Genomic DNA, 27,500 nt, shown 5'->3' with positions numbered 1-27,500 from the left:
CTCCTCAAAGGTGATTGTTTTTAGGTTTGCATGCCTTAGTATGTATGCCAAGTATTTGTACACCTGATAAGATACACATGTTTTAATAATATATGAATATACTGCCTGTGTGTGTGTGTGTGTGTGTGTGTGTGTGTGTGTGTGTGTGTGTGTGTGTGTGTGTGTGTGTGTGTGTGTGTGTGTGTGTGTGTGTGTGTGTGTGTGTGTGTGTGTGTCTGAATATGCCAACTGCATCACACCCCGTCACTGAGTGCAGACCATAAAGCTCTCCCCATGTGCTTAAGCCTTAATGCAGAGTCTGCTGCACCTGTCAGAAACCCCACCATTAATCTCCATGGAGACAGCAGAAGCCAGCCTATATGAGTCAGATGCAGGGGCCAGGCCAGTCAATTTTTGAGTGATGGGGATTGCATCAGAAAACTGGCAAGAAGGAGGCCAAAATTAGGCCTTGAGGTTTTTGAATTTCTGAGCATTGCCTCTCAGATCGTCAGTGTTGGAATCTTCTCTTTATTTACTCTGTGACAGCTTATGCATGGCCCCTCTGTGTTTTGGATGAAATTTAAGTGGAGATATTTGAGAAGATGTTTCTCTATATTTAGCTCTTGTGTTTGTCAGTGGGTGTCCTTCAAAACCAACGCTGACAAGCTTCACACACACACACACACACCGACACACATGACACACACACCGACACACACACACACACACACATAGACACACACACACATAGACACACACACACACACACACACACACACACACACACACACACACACACACACAGATTGACAACTTAATCAAGTACAGCGTTGGTCGGAGTGTTTACGTCAACGGTATGTTTTTCTTGTCTAGAATAGAAAAGCCACATTTAGCTTGGATCTTGGAGCTCACGTTGTTGGTGTAGCTACCATAACAGGCGGAAATGTTTCCGTCAAACAGTCTCAGAACACACGCCCCAGGTTAAATTCTCCAAAGTGGAGCTTTTGAAAAAAATCGTTGACATAGTAACAAACTGAATGATGACTGCACAGGGCTCGGAATTGGACTCATGTGTAATCATGATTCAATGCCGCCAGTGATGCGTAAGTCATGACTGAAGGCCGTCATAGTGTTGCAAAGATTCCCCTTTTTAACCGCCAATGCGCAAGCATATGTCGACACGGTTCATCTAACTGCTTCTCTCTCACTCTTGTCGGCTGTGACATGACATGTCACAGTGATTAGAGTGTCCACTCTACTTGTAACTTTGGATAAAAAAGTCTGCTAAATAACTAAATATTAGTCAACTAAATCACTAAGCTAAGTAGTTTAATATATATAAATGAGCAAAGAAACCTATTAACAATGCAAGTTGTCCTAGAAAAGTTCAAAGTTTCAGACAATCTCAATACCGCAGTGTTGCTGGTTCGATTCCGCTGTTCAAAGTGTTGACATGTCCTTTACCAAGACATCCTACTCCTAAGCCACTCCTGGCTAGCAATTGCCACCATGCAAGGTTTGACTCTTCCAACTGTGCGTGGTGGGCATAGCTGTTCTGTGAGTGATGCAAACAAGTAAAGTGCTTTGAGTGCCCCTAGTGGCCTGAAATTGCTGGTGCCAGTGTATAATAGTGTGTATTAGCTCCACAGTCGCTCACCATGCCTAGGCTTGTATCTAATGAGCCAGAGAGTTTAAGTCTCTGTTCTGACACAGTGCCTGAACACCCCATACTAGGGGAGATAAGAGCAGAGGGAACAACAATGCTTGAGTTTATGTAAGAAACAGCATGAGAGACTTATCATAAGCAAACACTGTGAACTTGGCGCAAAGAGTACTTCTGGGGACCGAGGGGAGGGTAATGAACAGCGAGAGGGGGGGTTGAGTTGTTGGCCCAGGCTTAGGTTAGCATGACATCACCCTTCGGCTGTGTTTGCAGGAAATTAGGTCAGAGCAGGAACCTCGTTGGGACAGGGGAGCACTTCCACACAGGTGCGAGTGGACGCAGCTACAAGCACACGCATGCACACGGACACAAACACACAGCCACAAATACACACACACTCATATTTATATCATTGATTAACCAACTGGGCCTGTGCTGGTATGTATGACTGTTAGGGATTGAATAGAATAAAGTTAAGTGAAGACACTGGAAAAGGTTCAGGCAGACACACACGCACGGGTGCACGCACGCACACACATGCACACACACTTTGGACCCACAGGAACCTTGGTTCAGACTCATACAATGGGGGCTTATGAAGTACACACACACACACACACACACACACACACACACACACACACACACACACACACACACACACACACACAGTAGGTGCACACTCTTTGCCTTTAAGGGAGTGACATAATGATCCAGCATTCAATCTGGGATATAATCCAACTGATGTTTCCCAGCACTCGTGCACACACACACACACACACACACACACACACACACACACACACACACACACACACACACACACACACACACACACACACACACACACACACACACACACAAATAGAGCACACTATTGTGTAGGTCAGACTGTTATTTCATAGGCTTTTTGACTTCGAGAGGCATATGGCGTAACGCATCCGTTGGCCTCCCCTCTGATCACCATGGAAACCAGAACAACATGTTTATAAATGCCAGAGTAGCTCCTCAAAAACACGATTTGTGCAGTTAAACTGGTTAACGTGGACACGATAGCATCCTGAGTTTTGTATAGTTTCCTACCAACCATTATCCTGGCTGTGTGCATGTGCGTTTATATTGCTTATGTGTTTTTGTGTGTGTGTTGAATAAAATAATTATTGGCAGGAGGGCGGTGTGTTATCCCCATGGTTACGACCCATAGCAACCTTTTTGATACTATCTTGCTTGCATTGTTTTGTATGAGCATTGTAATGAGGGATGTTATGTCTGGCTTAGAATAACACGTGGCGCTATTCTAGAAGTGTCCAAGAAGCTTAACCCTTAAAGCGGACAATCTTAATAAACAGGGTTTAAAAAACAGATTGGTGCATCCCTAGTTTAGTTATCATGGTAGCTCCCTGACAGACCCACAGTCCAGCTGTATTGATATGCAGACAAAGAGCTGCTGCCCTCTAGTGTTCCCCTACACATATCACAGACGCACATGCTTCATGAAGATGTTCTAAAGCAGCATCTGCAGGTTGAGTTGGGAATTAACACCACGTGACATCTGCACCATGTTTTTTGACCGCAGCCACCACTTCTGTTAAAAACAATATTAACGACTACTTACTCTAAAGTAATCCGCTAAAAGAATATTTCTCAAGGAGGCCTAAATTTGGATTCAGGACATTGGCGTTTAAACCCAGCGGCTTTTCGCTTGGAGTTAAACATCATAATTCCTAGACTCTCCACCCCTCTACGACGATAGGTCCCAAGAATTAATTACATCCATCAACCTAAGCCCTGTAAACATAAATAATGGCTAAAGGGAAAAAGAGACCACAGGCTTAAACCGAGTGATCTGTTTCTCAGAGGGTCACTCAACAAAACGCTTTGATTTAGTTTCTGTCCGATCATGACTAATCCGAATGTGTATAGTGTTAGGCACTTTGAAGATTGTCTTTGAGTGGTTTAGGGCTTGTTTCGAATATCTGTGGCTACTAAGTGGAAGATCTTACAATAATTTGGGGGGCTTGGGGAACATTTGGTGATCGACAATCATGTTGCTAAACTGTCAAAGTAACCACAAGTAACCACAAGTTTCCTCTTAAAAATGACTAAAGAATGCCGTAGACGAGCCGTCCATCCTTGGAAGTATTTCCATGAAAATGTGTTACTTCGCCCTCAGGTCCGTTGGGGTTGTTATTGTCCGCTTGTGCAATGAATAGACTGTTAAATTGCCGCTGCTTATCCAGGTTTGCTTCCTCTGTGAAATTAAAACAAAGGAAGTGTCGATCCCCGGTCAACCAATTAAGGGTGTGCAATATGACAATATTAGGTAGTGAACGATTGAAATGCCTCCGCAATCTGCCTTCACAGAGAGACCGTTAGCATTTTGCTAAAGTGAACGTTCGGTCAATCGCAGTTCTGTGGCTCATCCAAAAGGGTTTTTCTCAGCTAAATCCTAAACGTCCAATCAGGGTTATTACCTTCAATAAAAGTTAGGCCTACTGGACAGCTGTAGAATAAGGCATGTGTGTGTGTGTGTGTGTGTGTGTGTGTGTGTGTGTGTGTGTGTGTGTGTGTGTGTGTGTGTGTGCGTGTGCGTGTGCGTGTGTGTGTGTGCGTGTATTGTGAAGCTCCGTCTGAAAAGCGTTTTTACAACGGTACTAAAAAAGTATCACAAAGCTGTTGTGGGTCATAACCATGGGGTATATCCATTGTAAAACTTTATGTTTTTGATAGTCAATCACTTAGTGACTTTCCACTCTGCTAGGAGCTATGCTTGGTAATGTTATTTTCGTGATGTCTAACTGCCTTTTGAGTATGCTCTTCGAGGTCACGACGAAGAGTCACCTGTGGCAGGGTGTGTGGGGTGGTTCATGTTGATCGCAGAGTACAGGCGAGGGTTATGCTTCCCAGACACTATTATAAATGGATGGACTCCATTTTTATAGCGCTTTTTTGTAACCAGTGGCCACCCAAAGCGCTTTACAGTATTGCCTGACATTCACCCATTCACACACCCATTGACAAACCGACGGCAGCGACAGCCGGCTCGTCGGGAGCAGTAAGGGTTAGGTGCCTTGTTCAGGTACACATTGACTCAGCTAGGAGGAGCCGTGGATCGAACTAGCAACCTTAGATTTACCATTCAACCTGCTCTTCCTCCTGAGCTACTGCTGCTCCCATTATAAACCCGTGGTGTGTTGATGTATGATGCCCGAGCAGCGGTTGATATGTTGTTATGTTGGTGTCCGAAACAGGGTAAGGCTTCCCGGGCACTTATAGTATAACGCCACAGTGTGTGAAGGTTACATAATAAAACATCGCTCATTATAGCGCTCAGACACAACGGCGGTACTAAAAATGTATCACAAAGTTGTTGTGGGTCGTAACCATGGGGATAACACCCCCCCCCCCCCCCCCCTTCCTAGCACTCTCAGCAAAAAAGTTATTTTGAAATGTGTTCGAAATCTAGCTGAAAAAGTGGGTACACTTACACCTGAATGTTATGTAGGTATTCTTATGAAACCAATGCTAAACCATGTTAAAATTCTTTATTTTTTTTGTTTTTGGTGGTACTGTGAAGCATCATTCAAAATAAACATAAATACCGTGATAAGTTCATGGTTCATGATCCTGCATGAATTTATAGAAGATATTTTTTCCATATCAACCACCCCTACAACCAATAACACAATTTAGATGGGACTAACAAATAGGGTCACTGGTTTCCAGTGCTGAACTGTGATCTTATTGGCTAGTCCCAACTAATTGAATCCCAACCAATAGGATCACAGTTTGGGTGCTGTTTATTGCTTAAGCTGGATATGGCCCCTCCTATAGAGGAGTCAGACCGGAGTCAGACCAGAGTCAGGCAGACTTTCTCATGCAGGGTAAGCTTACATAATCTGTCATCTCAAGATAGATGGCTGTTTGGGAAGGCATCGCCGTGTGTGTGTGTTAAAATAGGGATGCCAAGCTTAACCCCTTATGAAGTATTTTATGGTTGTCAGCAGACCCGCCGTTACCCGTGTCTCTCGTCCACCGGGGGAAATCCTTTGGGTGTTGCAGACGCCTGAAATCATTTAACTCGGGTTTAGGTTTCTGGCCAGTAGATCAGTCATTACTGGGTGACTGAAGTAAGGGGGCTGAACTTGATGCTGTTTTGAAGTGATCCGATAGTGATCCAAGGCCCCTTTTCAGCAAAGGGGCTTGTTGATAATCCTCTTGGCTATGTTCATTCATTCTATAATTATTTCATCCAATTTTTTTTTTATTATGTATTTATAATATTTGATTGCTTAAAATCCTAGAAGAATAAACAGTTTTCCTCATTTAAACTTTTACCCCCTGCTTTCGTAAGCATTATAAGGTTAATATAATATATGCAGGTTATTAAACTGTATCGAATTGAGTGGCATCTAGCAGAACGGACTTGGCAGACATTAAATATAATATGTTTGTGTATATATATGTGTGTCTATTAATCCATGAAAATAAGAATAACTAGAATAGAATAACATCACTTAAGAATGAGCCTTTTATATCTACATACAGAGCGGGTCCTTCCCTTGGAGTTATACTGTATATAAGTATCTGAGAAGCCTAGCCCTATTTCGGACGCAAACCATATAGCCAGTGAAGATGAGCTTATCCTCCAAAAATATCCTATGTATTAAAGGACTAAATTAAAATGGAGTTTCACACACTTGCAAGTAAACTTGTAGCGCCGACTGCTATCCAGATTTATCATCAATAAATATAGCAATATTGTCTCTCTCCATCATCTTATGCTGTCTCTCTTCTTGGCATTTGGCAAACTACACAACTAATGCCAGGGTGTGTTCATGCTCTGCCCAATTTATCGAGTATGCATCGAGAAGTGACTTGTGTGGAGCCGGGATACCGAAATATCCCAGAATGCATAACAATTGGCAATGTAGGAGGAGAAAACACACAACTGTTGGCTGTAACTCTGATCAATTTTTATGCTTTTTTGTTGAATTTTCATTCGACATTGACATTCATTCACCAACATCCACAACAACCACCCTCAATAACTTTTTTTTCCAGCCACTGGCTTACTGGATGTAGGCTACATTTCTTGGAAGAAGAGAGGAGGCAGGGCTGTTTTTTATTTCATGTTTGGTTTTATTGAATGAAGATAACCGGATGGTTGCCAAGACGACCTCAGATGGTGACGTCATCAAGTAGTAGACTGCTGTTCTGACTACCGAATGAGGGGCAGCCCATTCTGGGTAGTTTGCACTCCCGAGCCAAACTCCCAAGTACGCAAGTCCGAACTTGGCGTTCTTGGTATTGAGAAAGATGTCATTGTTGCTTTGGATGTCATTGTTTGACAGGATGTGGATGTGGCCAACAGGAAGTTATCCATGTCATCTGTTGTTAAAGGAGAACTTCACGAGAGACCTGATTTTCTTGAGTGGACGGGTTCCCAGAGTGTGTGTATGTCTGTGTGAGTTGGTGTATGTGGATGCATGTGAGAAATCTGCCCTGCTCCCAAACCAGAATTAAGTGTTGTACCATCTCTGATTTACACATATGTTTACTTATAGTGGGGTAGAATATTGTGTGTGTGTGTGTTCGCTTCTGTGAGGGTGTGTGGTTGGAGTGTTTAGGAAGTTGTAATGTTCGCACTATCCCCTCACCATTACCCCTGAGAGGTAAAGAGGCGGTTCCTGTGACCATTAATAACCACACGCACACCCACACACACACACACACACACACACACACACACACACACACACACACACACACACACACACAGACATTATCCATAGTTCTATTTAAGACTGCTTATGCTAATGTTAGATGACTTGGTTTAGAGTGTGGTTGCGTGTGTCTCATGCACCTGTCTGGCCCATGTTGCTGACTCACCTTTTCCCATAGATAACGCTGTTATCTGATAATGTCTTTATTGAGCATGTAGAGGGTTATGGGATCTTGCTCAAGGATTCCTAAAGGTGAGACAGTTGGCATCAGATATTAAACCCAGTAGCTTTTGGCTGGCACCCAAACCATTAAACGATTTGCCCTCGGCCATTGAACGATCATGCTAAGATATTTTCCAACTACTTTGTGTGTTGGCCAAATATTGGCCAACACACAAAATATTTTTTTCCAAATTCAACCAATGGATAATGCATATATATGCATATCCTGGACATGAATAATTCAACTTTTCTGCAATTGTTTAACGGACACAGAGTTGATGGTGCAGACAACACCACTTGGAAGCAGTACTCTATAATATTTCAAGATATCGAGTGTGACATTTTCCCAAGTACTCACATTAGTTGAGCCTGACCACAGCTCTGTCTCCTGTTTACTTGCGGTGAACTTGTTTTAATGTGGTAACCCTGAGTAAAGCAGGGAAGTTGTGGCCGGTGTAATGAGCAACCAAGCTCTAGGACCCAGGGGGAGGCTTTTTTGCAAGGGCTAGGTTACACCACCTGTCATTCAGACAGGAAAAGAGCACACAGCTGCCTGAGAGCAACTGTTCTCTACACACACACGCACACACACACAGCTCTTTATACCGCCATTAATGATAGAACTCACGCCGCATGACGAGGGACGATGAGAGGGCATGAGAGGGGAAATTGTGGGAACTCATTTTCAGGCGATATTGTCATATTGGGAGACAGAAGCTTTTGAACTCTCCGGATCTTGCGCTGTCGGTTAGTGTGAACATTAATTGTGATTGGTACGTGGTAGGGGAGATGGGTTGTGTGTGTATGTGTTTGTGGGTGTGTGTGTTGTGGGGCAGGGTGGATCGGGCTATGACCTTTGACCTCGGAGCAAAGTATAGTCATGATCAGGTCCTATGGGGGTTCTATTGAGAAAGGGTTGGCCTGAGATGTCCAAGGTGACATAATAATACCCACGTCTGACCTTATTATTACATACCAAAACATAAGTGAATCATCACAAATTTAATCTGGTTTTAATTTGACACAAGCACTGTGTATCTATATAAATGTATATTTGTACATTGACGGTCAACAACAACTAGATGGCACTGTTTACACTACTCCTCTTCAAATAAACAAACAACACTTTGCAGTTGTTACACTAGTTCACTGTTCAAACAAATACGAGCACTGTAGCGGACAGTTTGTTAGTGTTTAGTAACATAGGAGCCTTTATACAGTCATCGCTGAACATTTCACTGATCTCAATGTGATGGAGAATAGGTTTGGTTGGTGTGAACAGAGAGAGAGAGAGAGAGAGAGAGAGAGATGTTGTCGGGTGGCAATGAAGTGATACTTTATGGTTGGGAAATTAAAAGCGTACCAGGGGAGCCTGGACTGTGGGTTCCTGACTTTGGGCTGACCTCGTCCGTAATGTTTCCACAAGCCAACACGGACATGCTTCACTGCATAGCAATCTGGCGTAACATTGAACTTTACAAACGGCTTCCTTGTTGTATATATTTCAGTCTACAGAAAACAGTAATATAACACTGATCTTATGGTAAGGATGGTATTATATGAGTAACAATAGTATTGTTTAGATTAAGGGTAGAGTATAATAATAGAAGGTACCGGTAGGGAGGTTACCTTCACATATACATGCAGCATATCATTCCGGCTACATATCAACACATTTCAGGACTATTATTGACTTTCATGTAAATAGAAACCTGTATATATGTATGCATAGACTTTTTGGTTGGTATTGGTGCTCGTGGTCCATTGTTATCATAAAAGTGGGTTGAATCGGAACATACTGCCTCAGCCAACTTTAGTTATCTGGGGCCATGACAAAATGATTCAGATAGGGAAACGCTTTGCATTACGACCTCCCGACGTCTAACTTTAGTCAGGACAGGCAATAGGCGGGAGCGTCACACACCCAAAAAATACCCCCCCACACACACACACACATAAATAAACACACATGCACACATACACACACGTGTGTGTGTGTGTGTGTGTGTGTGTGTGTGTGCGTGTGCGTGTGTGTGTGTGTGCGTGTGCGTGTGCGTGTGCGTGTGCGTGTGCGTGTGCGTGTGTGTGTGTGTGTCGCCGCAGCCCGGCATGGCTCATATTTCTCGGTGTAGTCCACCAGTAGCCCGTTCTTGGAGCGACAGGCACAAGTCAGAACTAAAACTAGACCGCTACCTCCAGAGTGAGAGAGCAGCGGGAGCTCCGACGAGCTCCTTCTACCCCAGGGAAGAGTGTCTCCCTGCTGGCCGGCGATCGACCAGACCCCCCCGTTCCCCGACCCCGTCACCACCACCACCACCACCTCCGGCCGCCGTCGGGGGTTCTACTTCAAAAGCCGGCACGATTACAAGGGATCTTTGAGGAATACCCTGATGCACGAAACAACTGGTGGATTACCAGGGCGCAGTAGCCTGCTGTAGGCGTTTTTGTGTGTGTGTGTGTGTGTGTGTGCGCGTGTGTGTGTGCAGGAGTGCAGGCCGTCTGTTCCTCTTGGGATTCTTTTTTTTTCTATATTGTTATGAATGACCGCGTGTGTGCGCTTTGAGCGAATACCGCGTGAGTCGCATGCGTAGGGCCGTGGCGGGACGCCGGACCCCCCCCCCCCCCACACCCCTCACCCCCCTTGCCCACCACTCTGACACAACCTTTCCCGGCGCATCTGGCTCCTTCAGCTGTCGGTTCCCCCCCCCAACCTCGCCCCATGTGACACTTTGTCCGGCTACCGTCGCTTCTTACCCCCTTATCGCCCGCTTCATCCGCCCAGCCTGACCGGACCACGAGTGGCTCACCACCATCGGTCACATTTCGGGTGAGCTCCCTTAGCTGGTCGTCGGACTTCCCTTTTCCCCGGTGGCCGGTTCGGTCGGGGGTGGGGTGCGCGTCGCTGCCCCCGCCATGATGATCAAGGAGTCGTCCCTGCGAGGGGACCCAGACCTGCGTGGGGAGCTAGCCTTTCTGGCACGGGGGTGTGACTTTGTCCTCCCCTCGCGCTTCAAGAAGAGGATCAAGTGCTTCCAGCAGCTGCAGCTGCAGCAGCAGCAACAGCAACAGCAGCAGGTCAGTGAGGGCACTGGCTAGTGGCAAGGCTAAACAGGAAGTCAGTCAGCGAAGCGAAGATGCTCCTTTGGGCTCACGATACGTGTTGTTGTCGCTTTAAGAACGGTGTAGTTGTGTTGGAGATAACCGAATATTTCTGTCCCTCTCTATCTCTGTGTTGTGGTCAATCTCTTCCTTCCTCTTTAGTTCTCACTATGTCTGTATCTCTCTCACTTTATCTCTTTGTCACACTTGGAAAACATGCACTCTAGCCAACACATTATGTGCATTTATCTGACACTTTCTGAGTGAGAGAGGGAGAGAGGGAGAGGGAGAGAGAGAGGGAGAGGGAGAGGGAGAGAGAGAGAGAGAGAGAGAGAGAGAGAGAGAGAGAGAGAGAGAGAGAGAGAGAGAGAGAGAGAGAGAGAGAGAGAGAGAGAGAGAGAGAGAGAGAGAGAGAGAGAGAGAGAGAGAGAGAGACTCTATTCTGAGGCAGATACCAGTGAGGTATTTATAGGATGGGCCTGCAGGAATAGAGTGATAGAATGAATGAGGTGGAACACTGTGGTGGTGGGAGGTACAGCTGTCCTACTCAATAGACAACCTATGGAGGCCTTGTCTGCACCAAACACAGACTAATTAAGTCTAAACTAATTATGTAAGTACTAAGAGAGCATATTCAGTCCAACTACCTAAAAGAGCTTTCACTTTTGTCCTTTTTTTTTGTGTGCGTGCCTGTGTGAGTGTGCGTCCAAGTAATTTTTTCACTTAAAAGCCAGAAAAAGATTTAATGGGTATTTACAAAAATACTAATGGCTGTGCACCAACTATTGGGCTGGGGCACTTCAACCTGAGCCACTGCACTATCCACCTCTCGGAATGTTCCGGTTTTACTGTTCATGCCAATCACAGAAGCATACAACCTGCAAAAAAGCATACCGGTAAATGTATTGGGTGTTATGAAAGACTAGTCTATGGTGACCTATTGGTGCCTCAAATGGAATGAAAGCTCCAACAGAAGGGATGCTGTCACTATTATTTGGGTAGGGATCTTGCAGTGATTTCGATTTTAGGACCCAAGACAGTAAGGAGAGGGAAGGAACCAAGGTGGCATCAGGGAAGCCTGCTGGTCAACTGTGGGCATCGGGGTTCAGTCTCGAAAGCCCAACCTTTCCGTTGGGGTTGACAGTTTGTGGTACAACACTACTACACTGTACGACCCCACCCAGAACACTTGAAATACAAAACACCTGTTTGTATCCCACACACACCCCTGATCTCTAACTCCCCCCCCCCCTCCACACCTTCACAACCTCCTCTCTGCTCCTCCCAGGTCCAGTCCAAACCAGAGAAGAAGCCCGGCACCCCTCCCCCGGCCCCGGCCGCCATCTCCCCGCCCCCGGCCCCCCGGTCCCCCAGCCCCCCCCCTGCCCCTCGCCCTCCTCCCCCCCCCGCGGTGGTGGTGGTGGTGGACCCGGCGCCGGTGTTGCTCCCCCCTCCTCCTCAGTCCGCGATCCACATTCCGAGGTTCTACTACCCCCGCGGGCTGCCCGTGTCGGGCCCGCCCCAGAACCACGACGCCGCCATCGCCGCCGCCGAAGCGGCCTTCACCGAGTTCGAGGAGGAGAAGGCCGACATCTACGAGATGGCCAAGATCGCCAAGGTCAGTGGAGGTCAATATGTCAGGTCACAGGTGACAGCAACCCACGCCCCCTCAAAGGGGCCCTGCCCAGTGGACTGCACCAACCGGTACCGGCTGGTCAGTTGATCCCCCCCCCCCCGGTATAGGTGTAGGTCGACCCTCCCGTTTGTGATGTGACTTTTGGCTCCTTCATTTCGCTTTAAGGATCCATCAACTAATATCCATAGCCTTTTGAACTATTGACCTTATCCTCATAGATAATGACTCCCCGGCCTTTAATATCGAGGCTGCACTTCACAGCTTCCTCAGCTGCCTTTGTTGACGTGGTTTTCGCTCAAAGTAGACACAGAGATAGTAGAAATCCGTATGCGAACACAGGCAACCCCAGCATCAATATGTATCCGTTACTGTGTGGAAGGAGCAGACATCCTTTAAATACAAATCATTAAATAAATAGAATCTTGTTAAATCCAAAATTGTATTCCAAATTATCCACTTCATTTGTTGATGTGTTTTACAAAGCATATCCACATTGAATGCATTATTTCCTTCCTCCATCCTAGAGCCATGTTCGCACCAAAAGCAAACCAAATTTCCCACTCGCGTGAGTTTGACCGCACGAACTGCTAGTGCTTACTCATGCGAAGAACGAGGTGCTTACCTCGCGTAAACTCCAACATTTCCCTCCACTAGCAATGGGCGAGATAACCACCATTGCGGCTCTATACTGGTTGTGTCCCGGAGACGTTAGAGAACCCAACGCCGTCGTATCGGGGCTCATAACCCCATCTGGAGGCGCAGCTTGGTGAAGTTCAGGAGCTTTGTGATTCCATCAGGCTTCAGGACGTGACCCATTCATGAGTGACACTGCTTCACACGAATTTCGAGCAAAACACGCGAACAATGCGAATTTCATGTCGTTTGTGCAAGTAGTAGCTTGCGCGATGTGCATCTATTAGCGCCTTAGCATTTCATTGCGAACGCACCTTGAAGCGGATATGAGTGAAACTGTCCTAAAACACTAAACACTAAACACTAAAACATTCGCAAACACTTAATGATTGACTTCCCTGATCAGATTTGACAGCGTTATGCTATATTTCTAGCTGTTTTTGATTTATTTGTATAAATCTATGTATGCCTTGATCTCGTACTAATCTATGTTGTCTGTTCTAGGCGTGTGGGTATCCCCTCTACTGGAAGGCGCCACTGTTCAACGCCGCGGGCGGGGAGAGGACTGGATTCGTGTCTGTCCACTCGTTTATTGCGACCTGGAGAAAGTAAGACATACATCCGCCCCTCCGCCCCTCCATGCCTCCCTCCCTCCCTCCATCCCTGATTCCTCGTCTTACAATGGATATAGTCATTCTCGACGCCCTCCCAATCTCTTTATATGTTGTCTCTCATTTTCCTCTTCTCCTCTCTCTGTCCTCTCTTCCACCCTTCCCTCCTCTCCTCTTCTTCTCCTCATCCTCATCCTCCTCCTCTCTACTGCAGGCTGTTGCACAGTTGCCATGACGACTCATCCATGTTCATCTGTCTGCTGGCGAAGCCCAGCTGTAGCTACCTGGAGCAAGAGGACTTCATCCCACTCATGCAGGTACAAAACACCCAAACGCCAATCAACCAAGCAATCATCTGCAGATGACATCACACCAGTGCAGCGAACATGAGTCGTATATTTGCTAGATCAAGCAAAGTAGGTTCCTTGCAGGTTAATGGTGTGTTCAGGCCTAATTGTTTAATAACACGGTATTATCAATCAAGGTTGAGAGGCTAACTTGTTGGTTTTTTCTATCTTGTCTGCACAACCAATTTTCGGCATAGTGACTTGGAAGCTTTTTTAATTGAACATTTTAATCATACACACACTAATGCAAAAAACAAGCTGTCCTCTCTTTTTTTTTTCACCCTTTTCGTAAACCCAGCCACACATAAAATTGTTACTGTATGTATCAACCCAACACTGAGCTCAGCTCACAACACCTATCGTCACCTAACTAAATATGGTCAAAACGTTGACGCATACCCATGGTTGGGCAAGATCTGGCTCAGTTGGTGAAAAACTGACTGTAATGAAAGATGATAATGCATGGATGAATGCATTCTTCAAATGTTCTTCGTTCCTTTCCATGTTCAGGATATCGTGGACACCCACCCCGGGCTGACGTTCCTCAAAGATGCGCCTGAATTCCATTCCCGCTACATCACCACGGTGAGGAACGTGTCAAGGATTAGTTAGACGGGAAAATTCTCTGTATTCTTGTATATAACGTTTTTTAAACACTTTATATACACAAACTTTATAATTAAAAAAGTAAGTGATGTGAGAAATGTACTACAAATCTATTAATTTGTAAGGTTACATTATAGATATCATTGTATTGTTTAATGAATAATTACATCATAAAATACACAACACGTTGACATTTGATTTAATCAGTTACTTGGTAAGATAAATTACCCTAGGCTACATTGTTGTGTCCTTACGTCACATTTAAGTGTTGCGTTTCCCTTTGCTAAGCCAGTTCTACGACAAAGACTAAACTTTATGCGTGCCATTCAGGCTGGAATGTAGAATCAATTGATTGTAGAATCAATCGGAACTTGGAGCTTGATTGGACATTTAGAGTCTCAGTGTGCTGAGTAGTTTGCGCTGTTGTTCCTACTTCTCCACTTGCTGCCGTAACACCAGCAGCCCAACGTCCGTCTGTCTCCTGTGTACGTCTGTCTGCCTGTCTCTCTCTCTCTTGCACTCTGTCTGTGTCCTATGTATATATCTGTTTGTCTTGTGTGGCTAAATGTCTGTAAGTGTATATGTCTATCCGTCTGTTTTTCTGTATGTCTGTCTGTCCTTCTCTCTATCTGTCTCTTTCTCTATCTTTCTCTCAATGTGTGTGTGTGTGTGTGTGTGTGTGTGTGTGTGTGTGTGTGTGTGTGTGTGTGTGTGTGTGTGTGTGTGTGTGTGTGTGTGGAAATATGCTCATGGTCAGATTCGAATATTGTGAATGCCACCACTGATGATGATGACTCCATGAATAAGAATAGTGAGGTGGTCATGTGACTGTTGTGTAACCGCAACACGCTGCTCGTCGCCGCATGGGGACAACTGCAACGCGTGCAGCATGAAGGGTCCGCAGCTGCCCCCCCCCGCCCCCGTACACAGAGCTATGCGTTGGATTCTGATTACATCACGGAACACCGTGCCCTCGCCCCCTGAGAGCCTCTGGAAACGGAGGACCTTGGTCGCCCGCATGCCCATATTAGCACTGTGTACCCTTGTGTAGCGCTGGGCTAGTGTTAGCAGACATGTGTAGCGCTGGGCTAGTGTTAGCAGACATGTGTGGCGCTGGGCTAGTAGCATTAGTAGACATGTGTAGAGCTGCGCTAGCGTTAGCAGAGCTTGGCTAGCGTTAGCAGAGCTGGGCTAGCATTAGCAGACATGTGTAGAGCTGGAGTAGCGGTAGCAGACATGTGTTGAGCTGGGCTAGCGTTAGCAGAGCTGGGCTAGCGTTAGCAGATATGTGTAGCGCTGGCACTGACATCGCCAGAACCATTTGCATAGGTGCATTAATCTGGTACCACTCAATTCATTCTCAATTAAGGGGCATTATCAACCGGTGCAGACCAGAATGCCTCTGGACGCAATTGGATAGACCTACAACCAATCAGAGCCACCAAACGTGTGCCACATCAGCGGCAGCCATCTTGGTTGTTTACTAAAATGCCTCAACCGTCCTCCGATAGGGTCGCTCCTCATCGTATTCAACCTGCCCTGAATAAGATATACAGTTGTGATTGGCCCGACCTGTGCCAGGCCTGCTAGAGATCTGTCTGATTACGAGATGGGCCAGACCCATATGTCAGATCAGAGGGGTGCTTTGGCCTAAAGGCTTCGTTATGCTTCCACGCCAGCACAACGCAAGGGAGTTTACAGACCCATTACGTCACATTGCGGACCCTCCTTGCGTCCACCGCAAGGGCCGGACGCGCGCCTCCCAAAAATGTTAACCTTGCGTGGAGGTGACACAGCAGCAAGGAGTGTGATTGGTTCACTCACTAAAACCCGACTCAGAACCAAAACAGGTTCACGACTGCGTCGAAGCGTCTGCATGGTCATTGCGTTGTGTCGACATGGATCCATAACCGAGCCTTAATGGCTGCATCAGCGGTTCTAAGCCGAAACATAAATGATCACATTCATCAAAACCAAAATAAATAGTGTTCCAACCAATCACCGACAAGGGGTGGGTGCTGTGGGGTTTTGCGCTGCGTTCATGGTCGTTTTTACTGGTCGCACGGAACACGTAAAGGGAGGGCCGAGCTGGCTCTGTTTGGGATCTCGCTTCAAATACCAACAGAAGTGAGGTCACCCAACATCGATGATCCAACCTTTAACACTCCTCCTCTGGTCGCTCCCCTCTCTGGGCAGGTGATCCAGAGGATCTTCTACGTGGTGAACCGCTCGTGGTCAGGCCGCGTCACCATGACGGAGCTGCGGCGCAGCAACTTCCTGCAGACGCTGGCGCTGCTGGAGGAAGAGGACGACATCAACCAGATCACCGACTACTTCTCCTACGAGCACTTCTACGTCATCTACTGCAAGTTCTGGGAGCTGGACACCGACCACGACCTCTACATAGACCCCAAGGACCTGGCCCGGTACAACGACCACGGTGAGGGGCCCCTCACACTGGTTCAAGATTCAAGAGAGATCCAAGAGAGGGTTTGTGGTCATAAGCACAACAATTACAGCAGCTGTCACTGGCCAAGCAATTCCTCTCAGGCTCAGGCTCCTTCAACAATGACCCAAACTGGACATGGAATAATTTGAATAAAATATAAATATATCAATGGCTGTTAACTAAATGGAATAGTGGCAATGAAATAATTAGAATAAAATCAATAGATAATAATAGCTGTAAACGGAATAGAATAGTGGGCATGAAATAAGTAGAATAAAATAAAATAGAATAATAACGATGAATATTGTACATGGAATATAAAAATGTGAACTATAACATTTATTTGTAATCTGAACCTTGGCTGAACAATCCTCGTTCACGTATATTTGACCTTATCAATCACTCACAGGCTTCTACAGTCTCCTTATTGATGCAGGGTTTGTCGTGATCAGGAGTGAATACTTTGCGCAGTTCAGACAGAACAGAGTCGTCCGTCTCCAAAGAGACCGCTCCCTGTTTAATTGAATAGATGTATTATATTAATTACGGTTTGTAAAACAGGCTTTAATGATAGTATTTAAGTATAATAGTAGCCTGTACTATGAGAGCCTATAGTCTATTTTCTGTCAAATTGAATGCAGATGCTTAAAGGAACCGACAAGCACACTGTGGTCATGTAATGATAATGATGATGGGTCGTTTAGCGGAAGCACAAAACCTTTGCTATAGACAGCTGTGGGAAAATCCAATAAGCCAATTGGTTGTATTCAACTATCGTAACCACGCAAAAGTTACCAAATATGAGGCATCATTGATAATATTCTACATATTAAAAAATATCATACATGAATCTGAATCGAGGTCACCTCATCGAGAATAAAAAACCTATTTACTTTTTTATTTATTTATCAATTTATTTATTTTTTCTTTGCTAACCACTTGTTCACATCTTGCCTTGTACACGGTGTATCGGGGGCTTTTGTTCACAGAGACGTCTGAATTATCTTCTCTACTCAAACCGAGTCACACTATAACTTTCTGTCATTCACAGCTTCTTCCAACAGGATAATTGAAAGAATGTTCTCAGGAGCAGTCACCAGGTAAACACACAGCTATGCTCACACATACAGGCACACACACACCTTTATTCACTCAGAGTGCTTATACAGGCATACAAAAACATAATATATATACATTAACTCATAGACACACACACATTCACACTCACACTCTCTCTCACACACACACACAAACACACGCACACACAGACAAAAGGTTGTGTTACATAGGGTCACAGCTGCAGGTCTGGTCAATGCTAACTGGTGATTGCTTCTGGTTGCCAGGGGCAACTCGGTACAGAGGGAGAACAGAATGAGCTACGCCGAGTTCGTCTGGTTTCTCATCTCTGAGGAGGACAAGAAAAACCCCACCAGGTACTCCACTCTCTGCATGGTACTGGGAGATATATGTTACCACTACGGCTGGGCTACTTCTGTACTGTTTTTTGGATCGTCGGTTCATTGGATGTGCCGGTATGATGCAACACACTGAATGAACCATTTCATGTAACCTCAAGCTCCAAGCACATGGCCCTGTCAGGACAAACGTCAAATAATGTTTAAAATTCATTCCGAAGCGGTGCATTAGCACCCGTATATCGATCGCGCGAGTGGAAGTAGTGTCTTATAGTGTCAAATTGAATACACCTAGGTGACTCGCCACACCGTACATGTGTACAGTGTAAAAGGCAAACCCACCCAGCATTGGTTTCCCCTTCATCTTCTCCCATTTCATGCGGGTTGTATCTTGGCCCGCTTACGGAGTCTTCAGGATGCCTGGCTTCTCTTCAACAGAAAGGCTCGTCAAGACTGGTGCCCCTCGTGCCACATTACTGTGGCTGATAGAACAGCCAGATTGGTAGGGATAGAGGATGGCATGGCTGACTCCTATCTGCCCCCGTTCGTTATGGCGGCAGGTCAAGTGCCAAGAAGGAGTGGCTTGGACCTGGCCTAATCTTGGACGAGGAGCAAGATGGGAGATACCTCGCCCCCCAGGGTGGGCACTTTAGCGTCCCATTTGGCAGAGATTAAGGCTTTCCTGCTATATTATCGGAATCTGCTATATCTGCAGCCGGTTAGTGTCCGGCCAGAAGAGGTTCCACATCCAGCTGAGCCTGTGTCTCAATTTGAGGCAGACTGTTTGTGCTCGCCTGCCCTCAACAACTGAGTCCATCTGGGATGAGGGCTTCTTGTCTACCTGGGCATCAGACAACCTCTTTCGGATAACGAATAGCTTAGCAGAGACCACCTCTCAGGCCCACACAGGAACTGCTTGCAGGCCAGTACAGCCACAGTCAAGCTAGCCATGGGGATGGCTTTAGCAGATCGGGGATCAGACTTCCCACTTGCAGAAATGAGTGAGTTCCAGAGACACTATAGCTATGCAATATGCCGGTAGCTATGGGCTGAAGCATATGCCCAACATACAGCACTGAATGTGTCTTTGTAGCTCAGTTCCTCTTATCTGAATTGTGTTCTCCAGGCGCTTAAGGTGGGGCCAGGACAGAGCAAGCCCTAGAATGCAATTTCCCGGTAAACAGGCAGCAGCTTTCAGGCCTGCTTAGGGAGAAAAGTGGGTTTTCGATCGCCAGCTCGCACTGGTAGCCAACAGAGTACTCTGGTCTGCTGAGCGGCACACCAAGGCCCCGAACTGCGAGGCGCTGCCTCTCCAGAACTTTCACTGTCGTGGAGGCAGATAATGACAAGTGATGGTCGCTTGTCAGATGCTTCTCCAGGCTGCCTACGAAACGCTATATCCTACACTGGCCCAGGGTTAGGACTACAATTCTGACGCAGACTTCCCAACACAGACCTTTTGACCCAATAACTATCGATAACTTATTGACGATTTCAAATGATTATATTTCTCTCTCTCTCTCCCTCTCTCCCTCTCCCTCTCACTCTCTCTCTCTTTTTCCCTGTCTTTGTCTGTCTGCAGCATAGAGTACTGGTTCCGCTGCATGGACATGGATGGAGACGGGGTCCTGTCCATGTTTGAGCTGGAGTACTTCTACGAGGAGCAGTGTGAGCGCATGGAAGGCATGGGCATCGAACCCCTGCCCTTCCAGGACCTGCTCTGTCAGATGCTCGACCTGGTCAAGCCAAAGAGCCAGGGTCGGTCTCCCCTTCCATCCTCCTTATCGTTTTCCTTCTCTCCTTTCGTACATCAGTCCAGCTATCCCTCCATCCTTCTTTGTTCTCTCTACGTCTCCCCTTCCATCGTTCCGTTCTCTTTCCTTTCTTCAATCTGTCCTTCTTTCCTAGCTTCCCTCACTCCCTCCTCCCTTCCCTTTGTTCCGTTTGTTCCTTGGTTCGTTCCTTCATTCATCTCTTCTATCCTTGCATCCTTTGCGCCCTCCTTCCTTCCGTCCTCCCTCGTCTGTGCGTCCGTCCGTCCTTCCTTCCTTGCTCCCCTCTTTGTCCCCCTTCTTCAGATCATTTGTTCCATCCAAACTCTCTACCTTGTATCCACCTTTCCTCCCATCTATGAATCAATATTTTTTTCTTCCCTACCTTTCATCCATCTGTCCATCGATCCTTCCATCCAGATTTACTGTGTCTGTGATCAATAAAAATACTATCCTATCTTGCCTCTCTTCCTCCCTCTGCCCTTCCTTCCACCTATCCTATCTTGCCTTTTGGCTCCCAGGTCCACCTCTTCCCTAACACCATTCATGCCTGATGTCCATGTCTGTGATTGTGTGTTGTTTTTTCCCTGCAGGTAAGATCACCCTGAGTGACCTGAAGCGATGCCGGATGGCTCATATCTTCCTGGACACCTTCTTCAACCTGGAGAAGTACCTGGACCACGAGCAGAGAGACCCCTTTGCTCTGCAGAAGGTCTGCTCCCTCTCAGCTACAGCAACGATAGATTGGCTAGAATAGATTAGAATTGTCTGTACTGTGATTGCACTTAGTACAGAAAAATGTAAATGTCATCCACAAATGTAAATGTCATCCATGTCTGACTTCCTTGTTCCTTTACCCTGGTTCCTGCCTGCCTGGAATTATCTTTTGAGAAAGATGGTTCAACACTGAAACTATTGTTGAACTTAAAGAAAAGATCTATCCTGATTCCTGTATGGTACTGTGTTTGTTAGATTTTAAAGAGTGGAACACGTATTGAAAACCATGCTCATACTGATGTTGCCCACTGTGTTTGTGTGTGTGTGTGTGTGTGTGTGTGTGTGTGTGTGTGTGTGTGTGTGTGTGTGTGTGTGTGTGTGTGTGTGTGTGTGTGTGTGTGTGTGTGTGTGTGTGTGTGTGTGTGTGGTTGTGTCTGTCTGTCTGTGTGTGTGTGTGTGTGTGTGTGGTTGTGTATGTGTGTGTGTGTGTTTCAGGACATTGACACTGAGGGTCCAGAGCCGTCTGACTGGGATAAGTATGCGTCTGAGGAGTACGAGATCCTAGTGGCCGAGGAGACCGCCAACGAGCAGCTACACGATGCGTAAGACACAGCACGCTCATACACACACACATGTACACACACATGTACACACATGAACACACACATGAACACACACATGTACATACACACACACACATGTACACGCACATGTACATACACACACACACATGTACACGCACATGTACATAGACACACAGACACACATACACACACACACACGTACATACACATGTACACACACACACACATACGTACACACACACACACACACACACACACACACACACACACACACACACACACACACACACACACATATACAGCACAAATACACACAGAAGCACACACACACAACAGCATGAACAGATGCAGTATTCAGACTCACAAACTACAGGCACGGGTATGTCATTCAAACAAGCATTAAACATAGGTGCACAAAAACGTGCGCACGCAAGGGCGTCGATTTGCGTGGGGGCCAGGGGTCGTGTCCCCACCAATGTCAAATGACGACTGAAAGGGCCCCGCCAATAATGAAACAAAAAAACAAAAAAATATATTGAAACGAAAAAAAAGCAAATATCGCTGCGTTGTCTCTGTCTAGACAACGCAGCAACACCCCCGCCCCCCCCCCCCCACACACACACACACACACTCACACACTCATCACTCACATGCGTGCACACTGGGTTCCAACATGCGGCTCTATGCCTGTTCCAACATCGTGTAAGACATGTAACCTGAAACATTTGCAGGAGCTAAGTAATGCAGACACACACAAACACAGCTGCACCCTTGTTGTTTTGTGAACACGGGTCAGAAAACACCCTCTTTGTGTGGGTGTTTTTTCTGCTGAGTCATAATTGCGTTTCTCAGAAAGCAGCGCAGCTTTACCGGCCTCGTGCGTGTGCTTCGATTCAACAGGTCCTTCGATGACGACTACGAGTCGGACGAGCTCCAAGTGCCCGGGGACATTGGAAATAAGATGGAGAAACTGGTGATTTCAGACCTCACCGCGTGAAGAAACATCCAGTCTGGGGACTCCCCGAAAGACCCCCCTCAGCCCTGTCAACTCTTCTACTGCCTATGCAGGAGGCACAGAGTGGGACCCCCCCTCGCCCCCTGAAGACGATGTTGAGAAATGTCCCCTGAATTGACCCACTGTTGATGATGATGTGTGTGAGATGTGTGACCTTTAAGCCAAGACACTCTTCTGGTGCAATAATACATCTGTTTTCAAACAGAGATAAGAAAAAGAGGGGCGTGAGTGAAAGGGGAGGGGGGCTTGTGAATTCAATAATCTCTGGGAAACAAACAACAAAAACATTTTCTGTTGTGTCTTACCCTACCGACAATCTCATGAGGAGACAATCGTATATATATCCTATTTTTGTGCTACATTAAGTATTAACGTTCTCCTCACACGACTGCCAGCATAACTTTTTTTGGTCGGCACAGACCTGCATTGACACGGTTGATGGACAAACTTTTCCCTGTGAAGAAAATGTATCAATCGTCCATCCACAGCCAAGACATACACCCTTAGGTGGAGAAAAAAATCAACATAATTTCCACCACCATTTCACACTCCCTCTGTCCCCCCCTGGTGGCCGGCCGCCGCAACTGTAGGCCGAACAGGTGACGCGCGACCCGTCCCTCTGACTACACAACGACGACAGGCGAAGGGAGCAGAGTTCACGGGGCAGGCCGTTTCTATTTTTAGAACGCCAGGCAATCTGCTGATTGTTTTGCGACACTCCTGGAATCCCTTTGTCGAGGCTTGAAACCTGCCCGGGGAGCGTGCAGTACGCACATGGGAGCCGGAATGTTGCGCCCATGTCCTCAATCACCCCCCCCCCCCCACCCCCACCCCTCCTCCCTCCTATTTTTTTCAATGTCGCTCAAGGTATGCTCATTCTGTACATAGAATAACATTTTAAAGTAAAAAATACTAAGGACTAAAAAGGAAGACACGTCACACTCTCTGGTAGAGTTGTACACACATTTCCAGCCCGGAGACCCAGAGGTTCTCCGAAATGAAGACACTTGTGAGATTCAGCCTTTTTGTTTGCATTAGGAGTGGACTAGTTTCCATGAATTCACCCGCCACTCCCCCCCCCCCCGCCCCCATACCCTCACACCCCTGCAGTTGCACAACGCATACAGTGTTTTACCTTTTGCCCAATCGATTGTTACCAAAAAAAAACATGCGTGTGCTCGTCGGTGTAACTACTCCCCTTCGATTATTATAAAACCCCTTGTTTGCTGTGTTTTTTTGTACGTCCTACATTTCAGTTCGCCTTTCAAAAACATTTAACTTATAACTTTTGTTATTTAGCGGATGCTCCACGGTTTCAGGAAAGTATTTTTAATATAAATATTCTGACGGTTCTTTATTTTAATGTATGTAATCATTCTCACCCTGCTGCATATTCAAGACACACTGGCCTGTTTCTTTCGCTCCATAATTACCTTGCTGCATTCACCGGGAAAAGTGCATGTGTTTGTTTATTTGTGTGTGTGTGTGTGTGTGTGTGTGTGTGTGTGTGCGTGTGCGTGTGCGTGTGCGAGAACTACCCTTACTGTGTGTTGCTTATAAAATCTTAGATCTAGGGGTGTGTTCTGAGGAGCGTGCTAGGTTACTGAGCAGTGTGCGGCAGTTTGATAGAAAATAACCGTTGCCAAGAGAACAGTGTTCTCGGGGGCTGACAAAAGCGCTCTCTCTTGTTTAACTCTTTTAATTAGCACGGGGAGAACGCTTGTCCTCGAGGGCTTGGAGTTCACCGGCTCTTCCTGGGTGATACACACACATTCACACGTGACACTTAACGGCATACACAGGCACACACACGCAGACAGACTTGAATACACATATGAATACACCCAGAAACATGCACACACATTCACACAGACGCACACACACACACACACACACACACACACACACACACACACAGACAAACAGCTAGGCACACGCACATCAGTCCGTCTAACAAGAGTGAAGGAAAACGAGTAAAAAACGCAAGGCCTCGGGTTGATAAATTATCATTTTGACAATGTTTTAAAGTTTTTTCTTGCTGTGCCACTGTGTGGCTTATCTGCGTACAATGGTGGCTGAGTAGGTATTTTGGAATGCCCACGTGTGTGTGTGTGTGTGTGTGTGTGTGTGGGACATGCAGTGACATCAATGATGATTACGCCATCCTCCACAAATGGGGCAACGGCCTCTAAAGCAGGGGCTTCCCAAACTTGTTAATGCCGTGAGGTACTTTCAGGCACAGAGCCAGGCCCATGAGTCACCTAAAATAAGCAATACATTCTCACAACTAGGTCAAAACAGCTAGAGAGCTTACATGTATCTATGTCCATTGTTCATCTTTATAGTATTGACCACCTTTCACTCCTCAAACGTACTTCTGTAATTAAATATATGTTTTTTGGAAATGTTACAAAAAACGTTTATGGTGGGAATCCCGTCACTTGGACCCTCTTGGGTTGCAAACGAGTTTGGAAGCCACTACTGTATAGGACAGGAGGAGACAGACAATCATGCACTTAGTACACACACACACACGCACACACTTCCTTTTGGGAGCGGTACCTGACTGCTTTTCCGATACACTTACAAACACACACACATACACGCACACATACACACAAACATAAATACATCCGCGCGACTTACGGGACAAATCCGTCTGATTGATCCTCAACTAAAATTGTTGGGGAGAATGTATCGTGGGGTGTTGCAGTTCTCCGTGTCTGACTACTGAGCACCGAATGAGGACAGTGTGGGGAAAGATTTGTGTTATCATGAAACACTTTCTGAGACTTTCTTGGGAGTTTTGCTTTGAATTGAGAGGTCTACTCAGAGCATTAGACAGCAGACGTTTACTGTCGTACATCGTTGCAGAGGGGAGACTGGATTAAATGTATTTGATAATTTACCTTCTTCCTTTACTTCTTTACTCTTTTTTTCTCTATCCTTCTTTTCCTTTATTTCCCGTCCTTCATCCTGCCAACAAGTTACCTGTCCTGCTATTGCTTTACTTTGAAGCAAAATAAGTCAAATTAATATTTTAAGAGAATTCTCTTGATCTGATGGTTGACCCAACATATAAAGAGACACACCCACCTACAAACCAATATCTCACACAGACACACACAGACACACGCACACGCACACGCACAAACGCACGCTGTGTGTGCCCAAATAGCTTATATCCCTTTTGACTTTGATATAGAATCTCAAAATAAAATGCTGGTAGCACTTTATTATAAAGTTCAGTCATAAGTAATTTAGGTAATGATGATCATTCATAATCTATAAGTTCTTATCAATGATAAGTTAATTACCAAAGGCTTATAAATGACCAGAAATGCCACTGTCTAAGGAATACAAACCAGTGCATCGCCCACAGTTGGGTGCGTTGCTCAAGAGAAGCATGAGGAGTCCAGCCAGCAACCTCCAGAGATGTTTTATTGGTCCAGACATGAGTGCAATCAACTTGCTCAGTGCATTTACATAGCAAAAAACACACTAACCAAAACTTTATTTTGTAAACTTGGAATTGTCAACCAATGGTGTTCTGGGACACCTGACGCAGGCACGGTTCACACTCAAGTCTAGGTCATTGCTGCCTGTTCCCCTGCCTGGTGCTGCTGTTGCTGCTATGGCGGCGCCAGTGTTGTTATGCGTCAAACTGGCCCTCTGGAGAGTGTCATTGTTTTATTGATGGAAGAATTACCCGGCCGGGAGGTGAGGGTTTGGGGGGAGGATGGGGAGGGGGGGGCGTTTCTCAAGCTAATCAAAGCCATTTGTACCATGGTTACTCAATGGACCACTTAGTCTTTCGACTCTAGGCATGGTAATATACTATTTTCCATATAGCTAACTGGACTGAACTTAAGGACAGCAGAGGTGTTTACCATATTTAACATGTATATGTGGTACATGTATTAAAAAGTTATCTTACAAATGCCCTGTTTAGTCTTACTCTATGATGCCAAGTCAGAGTGTGTGTGTGTGCGTGTGTGCGCGTGTGTGTGTGTGTGTGTCAAGCAAACTTAGGCCGCACCAAAATCCTATTGTGTCGCCTGTTTGCCTTTGCCATGGCAGCAACATGTACCAGGCTGCTCGCCAACTTGGAGCGATTGCCACCGGATCCATGTGGTGCCGTCCCTGTAGAACACACCAGATTTACTGTCTAAAGAATGAGAGTCAAGTAGTATAACTTCTCTTAACAAGTAAACAGGTAGTCTATTAATGAATGATTAATAAAGTCATGAAGTCCCTTTAAATTACCCTTTATATAAGCCGCTGGATGGTAATTGGCCAACACAAGCTCGGGCAATAACCAACCTTATAAGGTCATGTCAGCGCGAGCTCTGACATCACAGCTGTGACCCCTTAACCCTTGATTAAAACATCTCTTTTGAAAGCACCGTGTCTAATCTATTGGCTGTGTTTGTTAACTAGAAATCTAGTGCCATTAGAAACCTGTGTGACTAAGCAGACCTTAACACTAGAGAAAAAAAAGAAGAAAAAAGTGCAACCCCCCAAAAACAGATGGCTAGCTCTTTAGCTTGGGCAATAGCTCTGCCTAGCCCTGGAGAAGACTCCGGTCATGAGCAATTAGTGCATGAAGAGTGCACACAGGTAGCCGGAAAGCTAGATAGAAAGAGAGGTAGGCCAATAGTGTATCAAATCAAAACAGTTTTATAAAAGAAAATGTGGATTATGTGTTGGAAACACCGCATTTGCTGGTGCCTGGCATGAACCACTCGTCGTCAAAGTAGCACATTTGAGTGAGCGAGATTGCGATTGAAATACTGTATCAATACATTAGGTCTTTACTGGATTACTGTGTTCACGTGTTCCCCAGAAGTTAGTAAAGATTAAGGGCCTAACGGCATTGCCGGCATCACCGAGAATATATCTACATATTTTTCTGGGTGTCAACATATTCTGAAACAATTTAGATAATGTAAGTACACGACTCAAAAATATATATAACACAGGTCTAGTCGTTTTTAGATATCTTAATGTGAAATTGCTACATGTA

General features: G+C 45.9%; 1 protein-coding gene across 4 annotated transcripts in view; it reads left to right on the top strand.

The window, feature by feature from the left end:
- ppp2r3a (protein phosphatase 2, regulatory subunit B'', alpha) overlaps nt 1-26,416 on the top strand; it is a 57,900-nt gene extending 31,484 nt beyond the window's left edge. For 3 of the 4 annotated variants that reach the window (XM_030356183.1, XM_030356184.1, XM_030356185.1), the window contains exons 3-13: nt 11,978-12,307; nt 13,463-13,566; nt 13,784-13,886; nt 14,427-14,501; nt 16,719-16,962; nt 18,023-18,071; nt 18,315-18,404; nt 19,969-20,144; nt 20,752-20,870; nt 21,371-21,477; nt 22,360-26,416. In XM_030356183.1, coding sequence (XP_030212043.1) covers nt 11,978-12,307; nt 13,463-13,566; nt 13,784-13,886; nt 14,427-14,501; nt 16,719-16,962; nt 18,023-18,071; nt 18,315-18,404; nt 19,969-20,144; nt 20,752-20,870; nt 21,371-21,477; nt 22,360-22,456 — 1,494 coding nt within the window. In that variant the 3' untranslated portion in view covers nt 22,457-26,416. Of the gene's footprint in view, nt 1-9,669; nt 10,666-11,977; nt 12,308-13,462; nt 13,567-13,783; nt 13,887-14,426; nt 14,502-16,718; nt 16,963-18,022; nt 18,072-18,314; nt 18,405-19,968; nt 20,145-20,751; nt 20,871-21,370; nt 21,478-22,359 lie in introns of those variants that run through there. The other variant, XM_030356186.1, reaches the window with a different exon arrangement.
- Nucleotides 26,417-27,500: the final 1,084 nt, after the last annotated feature.

Source organism: Gadus morhua, chromosome 5, assembly GCF_902167405.1.
Source record: "Gadus morhua chromosome 5, gadMor3.0, whole genome shotgun sequence".
In the NCBI taxonomy this organism is placed as follows: domain Eukaryota; kingdom Metazoa; phylum Chordata; class Actinopteri; order Gadiformes; family Gadidae; genus Gadus; species Gadus morhua.
This window is presented reverse-complemented; position numbering and strand designations above follow the sequence as displayed.